Source organism: Buteo buteo, chromosome 13 (genome assembly GCF_964188355.1).
Source record: "Buteo buteo chromosome 13, bButBut1.hap1.1, whole genome shotgun sequence".
NCBI lineage: Eukaryota > Metazoa > Chordata > Aves > Accipitriformes > Accipitridae > Buteo > Buteo buteo.
In genome coordinates, this window is record NC_134183.1 from 12563464 (window position 1) to 12575130 (window position 11667).

At 57.7% G+C, this 11667-nt stretch overlaps 2 protein-coding genes and 1 non-coding gene across 3 annotated transcripts; 1 reads left to right on the forward strand and 2 right to left on the reverse strand.

The window, feature by feature from the left end:
• Nucleotides 1–1102: 1102 nt before the first annotated feature.
• Nucleotides 1103–3532, reverse strand: LOC142038467 (feather beta keratin-like). Its single transcript, XM_075043914.1, has 2 exons — nt 3501–3532; nt 1103–2148 (listed from the first exon to the last, which is right to left on the reverse strand). The coding sequence occupies exon 2, from the start codon at nt 2125–2127 to the stop codon at nt 1816–1818; it is 312 nt and encodes a 103-aa protein (XP_074900015.1). The 5' UTR covers nt 2128–2148; nt 3501–3532; the 3' UTR covers nt 1103–1815.
• A 4188-nt stretch (nt 3533–7720) lies between these two features.
• On the forward strand, nt 7721–8921 carry LOC142038468 (feather beta keratin-like). Its single transcript, XM_075043915.1, has 2 exons — nt 7721–7751; nt 8178–8921. The coding sequence occupies exon 2, from the start codon at nt 8199–8201 to the stop codon at nt 8508–8510; it is 312 nt and encodes a 103-aa protein (XP_074900016.1). The 5' UTR covers nt 7721–7751; nt 8178–8198; the 3' UTR covers nt 8511–8921.
• A 2441-nt stretch (nt 8922–11362) lies between these two features.
• TRNAS-GCU (transfer RNA serine (anticodon GCU)) lies at nt 11363–11444 on the reverse strand. The gene has a single exon. It is a non-coding gene; the product is annotated as a tRNA-Ser (tRNA).
• Nucleotides 11445–11667: the final 223 nt, after the last annotated feature.

Here is an 11667-nt window from a genome sequence, read left to right on the forward strand (position 1 = left end):
CATGTCTAGGAAGCCTCGTGTCATAAGAGCTGTGAGACACCAACATATCCTCTTAGGTGGAGGACAGCCAAGCAGCCGGAGTTACAGAAAAGGAAGGGAGAATAGAAGGAGAAGGAAGCATCTGAATTATCAAACCCTCCCAGCAGCACCAAGAGCAAGAGCTGTGGTGAGTCCTGGGCCCCTGGGGCCTTGTCACCCCTCTTGTGTGCCTCCAAAGGACTCGAGCCTGGCTTTGAGATTAATTTCTCACCAGCCACGTTCCCCTTGCACTCTGGAAGGATACCACCAGCTCATACGGCCAGGAGTCACTCACGCTTGACGGGTGGACTTTTCACCAGGACAGAGCATGTGCCTCAGGCTTGGCTGTGGTGTCTCTGTGCTGTTCCCCCTGGCGCTCACCCAGGATCTCGTCACAGGCTGCTTCTCTCCCAGCACAGCTAACAGTCGGGAACGAAGCGGGAGCTGAGGGGCACCGGCCCCACTGCACACAACTCCTCTTCTTACCCGCCAGAGCTCCAGTGCTGCAGAGAGTTGAAACCACTGCACTGGTCCCCTGAGCCCAAGCCTCTCTGTGCCTTGAAGGTCAGACCTTGAGCTGGGGGAAACGGTGCAGAGGCCAGGCTTGCTGCCCCTGGTGGATAACAGAAAGGTGGGTAGGGGGTTGCGCACTGTGGGGTGGACACCGATGGCAGGGCCCTGCGATCCTCTCTTTCTGCTCCGCCCGGTTAATTCCTGTCCTGGACAAAAGGGAGCAGTGCACAGCCTTGGGGGGCTGGGACCAGAACCACTTGCACCCTGGTCACTCCGAGTAGTTTCCCCAGCCCGAGCCCGCCCCATGGGCCTGTAATGGCAGAGCTATGTGAACAAGGAGGACCGGCAGATTCAACATCGCCGCCGGGGCAGGAGCCCACAGCAGGAGGGAGGACTGGCCTGGGAAACACAATGCTCTGCCGACCTCCTTCCCCAGACTGATGGCACTCCCTGTTGTGGATATGAAAAATTCCTGGGATTGGCTTTCTGAGTTCTTAACAAAGACGTTCCTGACAAAGTAGCCAGCGCCACCATTGGCTCTCATTCATCCAGCAGCCTGTTGAGTCCCTGCCGTAACCAATGCAGCACAGGGAGATTCAACAGAAAATTCGGGCTTCCCTCATACTTTGTTTTGTGGCCTTCGAGGTGTCCCGATGGGCAATGGGGCTCCTTCCACAAGAGCTCTCGCCCCAAACCGGCCTTGTCCCCATTGCTATGGGATGTCCGGGGCAAAAGACGAGGCCCTCTCAAACCCAGGAACTACGGAGAAAACCGTCGCTTTACCAAGGGAGGAACTCTTTTGGATACTCAGCTGGCTGGGACTGGAGAAGAGGGGAGAATGAAACACGACTCCCTTGCAAAGCTGATGCCCAGTGTCTTTAATGAGAAAATCAAAGGAGAAAGGAAAAGACGAGAGCATTTGGGAGGCTGAGTAAAGCTCAGAGGAGTGCTGCCATCTGAAGGAAAACCTCCACGGCAGGGATGCTTCTTTTCCAGTTCCCCTTCAAGGCTCTGGCAGTCATCTGTCGTTATCACCTAGACCCGTTGCTACGGAAGGAAGGAGGAGGTATTTCATGGGGAGCGTGAGGTAAAGCAGAGCAAGAGGGGCAAAGAGAGAGGCTTCCTTGGAAGAGACGGAAGGCCAGCGCAGGCCCCTTCCTCGCAGCGCAGGCGGAGAAGCGGGAGCTCGGCTCCTCTGCGGACCACGGCCACGCGCTCAGGGCTGGCTCCAGGGCTTTCCTCGAGGCTCCTGGCGCTCGGCCACGGGCAGGCAATCCACGGGCTTCAGCATAAGAGATTGCCCCGTCCCAGAGGCCCACAGAGCCCACGGCCCAGACCGGACCACCCAAAGCCCCCAGAAGCGATGGGCACACTGCCAGCGCTGAGAGAGCTCCCCACGGCAGCCGACGCGGTGGATCCCACAGCTGTGCTCTGAGGGAAGGAGCTGAGGATTGGGCCCGGCAGCGTCACCAGGACTGGCGAGGGCTGGATCGCAACGCTGGAGTCGGCGCACCGGATGACGCACGGCTCGTTGCAGCTGTTGGCAAGCGGGGTTGGGCCGCAGGCGGCTGGCAGGCAGGAGCTGTAGCACGACATGTCTCGCGGAGGGAGGCGACCCTGTAAGACCGGGAGGGAGCAGAGGGCATTAGCTGTTGGGCCCTTTCGGACGCCCAGCTTGGCTCCCCTGAAAACGGGCAGCGCCTGGGAGCTCAGCGGAGAGAGATTTGGGATGGGGCACGAGTCAAGAAAGCTGTGTCCAGCAGCAGGGCTCACAATGGTGCCCTGCTGTGCTCTTGGCCGAACACCACAACGCACCCTCCTCTCCACCGCCTTAACCTCCCCGCTGCCTGGTCACACCCTGCCCTATCTGAAGACCTCTTCTCTCAGCCGCCTGGGATGTCTCACCCACAGGGACCTGGGCTAACGTGGCCAGAGTTACTTGCAACACCCCCATGAAATGCAGGGTCCCACTTGGTAATCATTCTCAAAGGCGGAAGCAGTGGCATGGCCCAACAGTTGATGGACCTCCAGTGTCTGCAGAGAGGGGGGTTCTGGGCCTTTTGGTGGGCCGGCAGTGGGCGTTTGTTTGTAATTGAAGGGTGATCCGAGAGGGTCCGTCCAAACGCAAGGAAGGTCCTCCCGTCCAAGGCAAGCTCCTTCGCAGCCTATACCTCAGCCGGCCTTGCCACTCCCAGGCATGCCTGACGCATGGAGGCACCCGGCTCCCTCCGGTTGCTCCATTAGCAAGGGTACGTCTGCAGGCTGTGAGGCTATTTCACAACAGTCCTTCTGCTCAGCCTTGAAGGCTTGGTAGGGAAGGCGCTCCAGAGAGAGCCCTCAGTAAGCCCCCTCCCAGTATGCGGAACTGGATGCCAGGTTTTTCAGATGGGTTGAGCATAGCCTTGATGCCATGGCCTTAGTCAGGGAAAGATTTCCTACCGCAGACCAAGAGGCTCCCCCTCCTCTTGGCGTCAGGCTGTGTACCTCCTGATCATCAGCCCTTGTACCAGCATCAATGTGTTCACTCAGACAAACAGGTCTCCTTCTCCCCCCTCCCCGCCCTCGAGACCCCTACTCTTGTCAGGTCAGGCTCCTCTCGCCCACTTCTCTCAGGAGGGGACATGTCTGAGTAAAACGCAACAGGGCTCCTGAAGACAGCAGCCACTACGGAAGAAGACGTCTATGGTGGGACTAGCTCTCCTGAGGAAGCTCCTCGTCAGGCCAATAGCGCAAAGGGAGCATTGCCGAACTGCGGATGGCAGAGGAAGTGCCCAGTCATTGGTTAGAGAGTGCTGGCCGTACGTCCCGAGCCTTGGAAAGAACCGCTGCTGGCAAAGAAACCAACCCATGCCCTGTTTCACATCCTAGACCATTCACCGAGGACAAGGGAGGCAAAATGCATGCAGCCCTCTCCACAAAAACTGTCCTGCCAACCGAGGAGACGAGAGGCAAAATGAACTGAGACTTACCAACTTCCCAGAGCAGAGGAAGGCACGAGGAGAGGATAGGGGAGCTGGGAGTTGGGCACACTTTTATACAGCGGGCCAGAGCCCCAGGGGAGCTGAAAAATGACGCAAACATGAAGCATGTTGAGAAACAGCAATTTTGGCTTCTCAAAGCTCTGCTGGTAGATGAAAGACATGCCTCCTTTGCCTGAAATGCTTGGCTCCCCTTTCATCCTGGGTAGCACTGAAGTGATTTTGTTGATAGCAATTACGTTTCTTCCCCAGACCAAGGCTCGTTTGAGGCCTCATTCCAGCAGCAGATTCAGGCCACGAGTAGGTGTTGTGCACGTCCTGCCCTTCCTGGGGAACACGGCCACCACTCACTTAGGACTTTGCCTGTGGAGCACGCCTGAAGGCCACTCAGAAGGGTCTCTCTTTGATGGGCTGAGGCTGACCCGGAGCAACACCAGTGCCTGCAGGCTATGGAGCGGCTCAGCGCCCAGCCAAGCCTCTGCAGGATGGCTGTTCCGCTGAGGGACAGAGAACGGAGGAGACTCAGACCCGTGGGGTGACTGGAAGGTGGTGGTCAAACAAGGCCCTCCTGCAGTCTGGAGAGAAACCCCGTTGTGTGCAGGGATGGGGACGCTGAGGCCATTGCTGGAGTGGACGAGGGTACTCGGCGGCAGATCTCTGCTCCCCCCCGGGCCTCGGTGGTGCACACACTTGCCAGCCGTGCAAAGGGAGCCCAGCAGTTGAGCTGTCGTCTTCGGTGAGGAAAGGCCAGAGTGTTTTCTTTGGGAACTGCACAGCCCTTGCCTCGCCTGCCAGGACTTTACTCATCACTCTCCTGAGGAGAAGCAACGGCTCAACGTGGCCCTGGAGAGCAAGGAAGGAGCCTGCTGACTCATGCCTGAAAGTGAGCCATCACCAAGTGGACCTGTTTGCTTCGGCGCAGTCTTCCCAAACAACACTCATCTTTGCATCGTTGCTGGGTGCTCGTTCAGGTCACTGACCCAGAGGGTCTGGCTTGTTTTTCCTGGCTCAGGGACGGATTGGCACATTTAATTGCAAGGTGGCACCAGCAGACCACCTCGGAGTCACCTGTGAGTCACCCAAAAGTGCCGAGGCACTATGAGAGACCTCAGCTCCACCTCGGTGCGAATCATCCATGCACTGGCATGAGGGGCTCTGGGGGAAATGGATTCAGACGTGCAGAGGACCCTAGGCGCAACCTCATGTCCGCATTCCTGCAGAAATGCAGCTTTTTGTACAGTGTTGTCACCATGGCTGTTAGCATCTTGCCCAACCGCTTGGTGACTCCTTGACATCCTGTCATGCTCCTTGGTGAAACTGCAGCCAAAGGAGGACATCATGGACGTGCCCTGACGTTCCCACTCCCGGACAGTTCTGGAGCACAGACCAAATTGAGGAAAGTCGAGGCCCCTACGTGTCCAGGGCCTGGGGAGCCTGCTTTTTTGACGGACCGGTGTGACAGACCACCGGACTGAGGCTGCAGCCACTGAGTGGCACCAGGTGGTGCTCCCTGCTGCCCTACGAGACATAGAGGAGACCGGGCCAGTCGGTCTGGGAAGGCTGGGGGGGGAGCTCAAAGGCCAGGCATGTGTCGCCAGCCCTGAGAGCTGCCTGGAAAAGGCCTCTGACTACCCACGCTGCTCGGGAAGGTGGGCCACGCTCTCACCCGGGCGGCCGTGCTGTTTGGGGGAAGGGTCTTGGGAGGGGATTGTTGTTTTCTCCTGCAGAGGATTGATGGCTCTTGTCTCACTTCTGCTGTCATTTCCAGCAGGGCCATGCTCTGGGGCTGTTGTGCCATCCTGCCAGGACGGTCGACCCAGTGCCACAGCTCACAGCAGAAACGCACTCGCTGCGTACAGGCAGAAACAGGTCCCAGGAGTCAGTATGGCACCAGGGTGGGAGGCAGCCACCCGCGGCTCTTTTCCAGGTGGAACTGGAAGCGCACTGACAAAGCAGCCAGTGATGCTCCCTCCTGAAAGGCTCCGAGAGGAACTTGCGAGGCACTCAAGCCGCAGCGTGTCCTCAAGTGAAGGGCAGGAAGCAGCTGCCTATCTCTTCCAGCCCCCCGAGCCCCAAGATGTGGCCCTTTGAGATGTGGCCCAGCCCCGCAGAAGAGGCACGGGTTGCCCACAGCAATCTCCACGGGGGAAGCCGCCAGCAGGAACCAGCCACGAGGGAAACTCCCCGAATGGGACGACCTGCCTGTTGTGGCTTAACCCTAGCCGGCAACTGAGCACCACGCAGCTGCTCACTCACCTCCCTCACAGTGGCATGGGGGAGAGAATCAGAAGGGTAAAAGTGAGAAAACTCGTGGGCTGAGATAAAGGCAGTTTAATAGGTAAAGCAAAAGCCGTGCACGCAGGCAAAGCAAAACAAGGGATTCCTTCACTACTTCCCATCGGCAGGCAGGTGTTCCGCCTCCATCTCCAGGAAAGCAGGGCTCCATCACGCGTAACGGTTACTTGGGAAGACAAACGCCATCACTCTGAACGCCCCCCCCCCGCCCCTTCCTTCTTCTTCCCCCAGCTTTATATGCGGAGCATGACGTCGTATGGTCTGGATTATCCCTTTTGTCAGTTGGGGTCAGCTGTCCCAGCTGTGTCTCCTCCCAACTTCTTGCGCGCCCCCAGCCTACTCGCTGGTGGGGTGGTGTGAGAAGCAGAAAAGGCCTTGACTCTGTAGAAGCACTGCTCAGCAGTAACGAAAGCATCTCAGCATTATCAACGCTGTTTTCAGCACAAATCCAAAACATAGCCCCATACTAGCTACTACGGAGAAAATTAACTCTATCCCAGCCAAACGCAGCACACTGCCCTACGGCTGCTCTGTTCCCGGATGGTGCGCTAATGGAGGAGCGCTCAAACTACTGATGTGCACCAGCACGTGCCAAAGGCCACGGTGGGTGAGGGGAGAAGTTGAGTACAGCCTTGCTGTTCGTCCCTCCCTGCTCTCCCTTCTGGCAATTGAGAGGCCATGCAAAGAGGAGCAGACGCCGGGACAGACACTCTGCTCCTCACGTAGCCTCCTTTGCCACCAGACAGGAGCATGACACAGCCCGTCACACCTCCGCTACAGCAGGCAGTGAGTACCATTGCTGGGCTGCTCTCCTCCTTGGCCTGCCACCCTGCCCCGCTGCTGGATGCGGGAAGGGTGGTGAGGCATTCCTCTGCCGCATGAGGAGCCTGGCATTTGCTGTGCCTGAGCAAAGCTGAGGCAGCGGGAGAGGGCACATGCATCCACCTGCCTCAGCAGGCATGTGGTAACACCTGAGGGCAGGAAGCGGACAGCACAGGCCCATCCTTGCTCCGCAAGATGCCTTCTGCTTTGAACTGCAGCCACAAGAGGACATGTCCTTCCCAGGGCTGGCAAGGCAACCGAAAGTGAAGAGCACCCTCAGTCAAATGCCTGTGAGTTTACTCCTCAGCCGCTTTGACCTTGAACCCTTGGGGCTGACTACCCACTTTGAGAATGACAGTTTTGAGAATGAGAATTGACAGATTGCCATAGAACAAGATTTCCGCGCGCCCCCCCGCCCCCTCCCCTTCCCATTTTTTCCTTTGTTTTGGCGCCACCACAGAGCTACCGGGCCACCTCTAGGAATGGTCCCAGTGCCCCCACCCCTTCACACAGCGGCGCTTCTCTCCATCTCACAGAGGGTCCTTCCTTGGCCTTCACCTTCCAACCACCTCTGGGCTTCTGAGTCCCCTCCTTTCCGTCTCCCTCGGCCAGACAAGCATCCAGCTGGGGCTTGGCTGATTGCTGAGCCCTTCCATGGCCCTGCGGGGCCTTGTGCTTCTCAGGGTCAGCCTCAGCCCTTCAACAGGAGACCCACGTGAGTGGCCTTCATCAGGAGTGCTCCACAGCTGAAGGCCTGACTGAGAGTGGTAGTCACGTTCCCCAGCAAGGATGTGCACAACCCACACACAGGCCCTGGAGCTACTGAAACCCTTTCCTGGGAACTGGCATGGGACCTCAAATGACCGTTGCTTTGAGGAGCCAGCATCTAATGCATCACTGTGCTCTCGCCCAATAGGGAAATGCAAGCCAGACCTTGCAGATGAAAGAGACAAGCTCTTCACCTCTTGGCTGCGCTTTGCAAGCCTCAAATTGCTGTTGGTCAATGTGCTTCACACCGAAGGCGTGTTCCAGCTCTCCTGAGGCGCTGGCTCACCATATAAAAAGCCTGTGCCACTCCAGGCCCTTCCATCCAAATCTCTTCCCTTGCTCTCCACGGTGAACTTGGTAAGTCTGAACTCACTCCCTCTCTTCCTGCTGGTAGGATTTCTGTCACGGGGACTGCTTCCCTTCTGTGCGTGGTCCTTCTGATATGTGGTCCAGGCTTGAAAACCCATTGTGCTTCCCTCTTCCGGGAGGTGAGTTGGTGAGGGAAGAGGGGAGGCTTCAGTCCCTTCCGAGGGGGACTGGGCTCTTTTGTAGCAGCGGCTCTGCTGAAGCCTGAGGCTGAACGACCAGTACCATCTAACCGGTCGCCAGGTACTTCCTCCCCCAACGACAGTGCAGCGACATGCCTCGGTCACTCTTGGCGTGGAAAGGAACTTTGCAGGGAGATCTGGCCCTACGCAGGCACTGCCCGTTTTCAGGGGAGCCAAGCTGGGCGTCCGAAAGGGCCCAACAGCTAATGCCCTCTGCTCCCTCCCGGTCTTACAGGGTCGCCTCCCTCCGCGAGACATGTCGTGCTACAGCTCCTGCCTGCCAGCCGCCTGCGGCCCAACCCCGCTTGCCAACAGCTGCAACGAGCCGTGCGTCATCCGGTGCGCCGACTCCAGCGTTGCGATCCAGCCCTCGCCAGTCCTGGTGACGCTGCCGGGCCCAATCCTCAGCTCCTTCCCTCAGAGCACAGCTGTGGGATCCACCGCGTCGGCTGCCGTGGGGAGCTCTCTCAGCGCTGGCAGTGTGCCCATCGCTTCTGGGGGCTTTGGGTGGTCCGGTCTGGGCCGTGGGCTCTGTGGGCCTCTGGGACGGGGCAATCTCTTATGCTGAAGCCCGTGGATTGCCTGCCCGTGGCCGAGCGCCAGGAGCCTCGAGGAAAGCCCTGGAGCCAGCCCTGAGCGCGTGGCCGTGGTCCGCAGAGGAGCCGAGCTCCCGCTTCTCCGCCTGCGCTGCGAGGAAGGGGCCTGCGCTGGCCTTCCGTCTCTTCCAAGGAAGCCTCTCTCTTTGCCCCTCTTGCTCTGCTTTACCTCACGCTCCCCATGAAATACCTCCTCCTTCCTTCCGTAGCAACGGGTCTAGGTGATAACGACAGATGACTGCCAGAGCCTTGAAGGGGAACTGGAAAAGAAGCATCCCTGCCGTGGAGGTTTTCCTTCAGATGGCAGCACTCCTCTGAGCTTTACTCAGCCTCCCAAATGCTCTCGTCTTTTCCTTTCTCCTTTGATTTTCTCATTAAAGACACTGGGCATCAGCTTTGCAAGGGAGTCGTGTTTCATTCTCCCCTCTTCTCCAGTCCCAGCCAGCTGAGTATCCAAAAGAGTTCCTCCCTTGGTAAAGCGACGGTTTTCTCCGTAGTTCCTGGGTTTGAGAGGGCCTCGTCTTTTGCCCCGGACATCCCATAGCAATGGGGACAAGGCCGGTTTGGGGCGAGAGCTCTTGTGGAAGGAGCCCCATTGCCCATCGGGACACCTCGAAGGCCACAAAACAAAGTATGAGGGAAGGCCAAGTTTTCATGGAGTCGTAGAATCGCCCCGACTGGTAGGAACCTCAACAGATCATCTGGTCCAACCTTTTGTGGGAAAGGGAGCCTAGACGAGATTACCTAGCCCCCTGTCCAATCGCATCTTGAAAACCTTCAGTCTTGGGGACTCTACCACGTCTCTGGGGAGGTCGTTGCGGGGAATGATTGTTCTCACTGTAAAAAAAGTCTTTCTTATATCGAGGCGAAGCCTCTGCCGGTTGCTCCCTGTCCTCTCCATGTGTCTCGCTGTTAAGAGAGAGTCTCCGTCGTCTTTGTAGTGGCCTTTAAGTACTGGAAAACTGTGATGAGTGCAGGAAAAGAGCACCACAGGACAGCACGAGGCTCAGTATGGGTTGTATACATGGATTTGTGTGTGTGTGTGTGCCTCCTGGGAGGGGTGTGTGTGTGTGCCTCCTGGGAGGCATGCTCAGCCTCGCTGCTGGCTGGGCCTGGGGGCGTGGAGCTGTGGCAGCCTGGGCTCTGCTGGGCTCCTGGGTTCAGCAGCCACTGAAGAGAAAGGGATCCTTCTGGGCTGTCCAAACCACCAAGCTCATCTGTCGATGAGAAAGAGTTCTGCTCTTCTTCTCTTCCCTGAGGCTGGCCAGGTGAGATCAAGGTGCCCATGAAGAAGCTGACCCCTCCGCAGCAGGCAGCCCCTTTCTCATCTCCCCCAGGCTCTGCCTCTGGATTCAGACCCAACTGGGCTGGCAGTGGCCCCCTTTGCCTGGCTCACAGGCCTTAGGGATACGCGAGGCTGGCGGCGGGGTGGGGTCAGCAGCATTCTGAGCTCTGAGCCCCTTGGCCAAGCCCCAGTCTCTTCTTCTCGTATCATGTTTGCATGCTGGCGCGTGCGGGCACGCTGCTCACAGGTGCTGGTCAGCAGGAGCCACGAGGCATCCTTGGAAGTGCAAACCTACTGGGAAGGGCACCCAGAGGAGAGCAGGGTGGGGAGAGCAAGAAGCCCACGGTCGTGGGGAAGAGAAATCCGAAGGAAATTGGGTGAGGGAGGCAGGTGGCCAGGGAGGCAGAAGTGCAAGTGTGTGTAAGGGAGGGGAGGTCGCGTGGGCAGGAAGAGGCTCCAGCCAGCTCTGTGCCTTTCACAACCACGCTGGATCGTCCCTGTTCCTCCGACCCCTGCCAAGTCGCTCCTGACCACCCGGGACAGCACATCCCTTGGCGGCATGGCTGGCTGCTGGCTACCCCTGCCTGCACACGGGTCTTCCCTGCAGATCCCTGCTTTGTCACAGAACCGGTTAAGGGCTTGGCGAGTCTGAAATAGGAGGGGAGGCTGTGAGAGCTGGGATTCTTCCCACACCTGACGGAAGGGAATGAAGAGGGAGCCAGACTCTTCTCACTAGTACCAACTGGCAGCGCAAGAGTCAATGGGCACAAATTAAAACACGTGAAATTCCATCGCAAGGCAGGAAACCACTTTCTTACCGTGAGGGTGGTCAAACAGTGGACCAGGTTGCCCAGAGAGGTTGTGGAGTCTCCATCCTTGGAGATACTCAAAACCCAACCCGACTACGTCCTAAGCAACCAGCTCAAGTTGACCTTGCTGGAGCAGTTGGCTTGGACTAAAGGATCTCAGGAGGAGGATCCCTTGCAACCCCAACGATTCTGAGATTCTGTGAACGGATAAGAGCAATGTCTCCCACAGCAAAATACCTTACCCAAAATGTTCTGTGACTGGAAGTGCTTGACGCCTATTTTGTTTTTCGTTCCCATGGCTGGTTGAGCCTTACCGAAGGCAAGGTAAACAACATCCACCGCTCTTCCCTTCCCCACCAAGCTAGTCACCTCACTGTAGAAGGCTACCAGCTTGGTTAAGCATGACTTCTCCTTTGTAAATCCATGCTTGCTACTCCCAACCACCTTCCTGTGCTACCTATGTTTGGAAACTACTTCCAAGATGTTTTGCTCTACCGTCTTCCCAGGGACTGCGGAGAGGCTGACCATCCTGTGAGTTCCCTGGATCTTCGTCCTCTCCCTTCTTGTTCCTCTTGCCTATGTGGAGACAGAAGAGGTTGAGGTGTGTCCTGAGCCACTTCAAACCCTCGCAAGTTTCTTTGCAGGCCACTCTCATCTCAAAACAAAGGCTTACTTGGGGGCACACATCGAGCTGCTCACACTCAGAAACTCTGACCATTGTTGGGCTGACCGACGAGGATGGGATTCGAACCCATGCGTGCAGAGCACAATGGATTAGCAGTCCATCGCCTTCACCACTCGGCCACCTCGTCAGCATGCTGCTGCTGCTCCTGCCACTGCTGCCGCTGCTCCTGCTGCTGCTTCTCCTGCTCCTGCTTCTCCTGCTCCTGCTCCTACTCCTGCCACTGCCGCTGCCACTGCTCCTGATCTTGCTGTTCCTGCTCCTGCTCCTGTTCCTGCTCCAGCTCCAGCTCCAGCTCCTGCTCCTGCTCCTGACACCTACACCTTTTTAACCTGCTTCTTGACATGGCAGAG

Bases quoted from the DNA above. Each gene is read 5' to 3' on its own strand.
- LOC142038467 (XM_075043914.1), bottom strand. From the start codon at position 2,127: ATGTCGTGCTACAGCTCCTGCCTGCCAGCCGCCTGCGGCCCAACCCCG.
- LOC142038468 (XM_075043915.1), top strand. From the start codon at position 8,199: ATGTCGTGCTACAGCTCCTGCCTGCCAGCCGCCTGCGGCCCAACCCCG.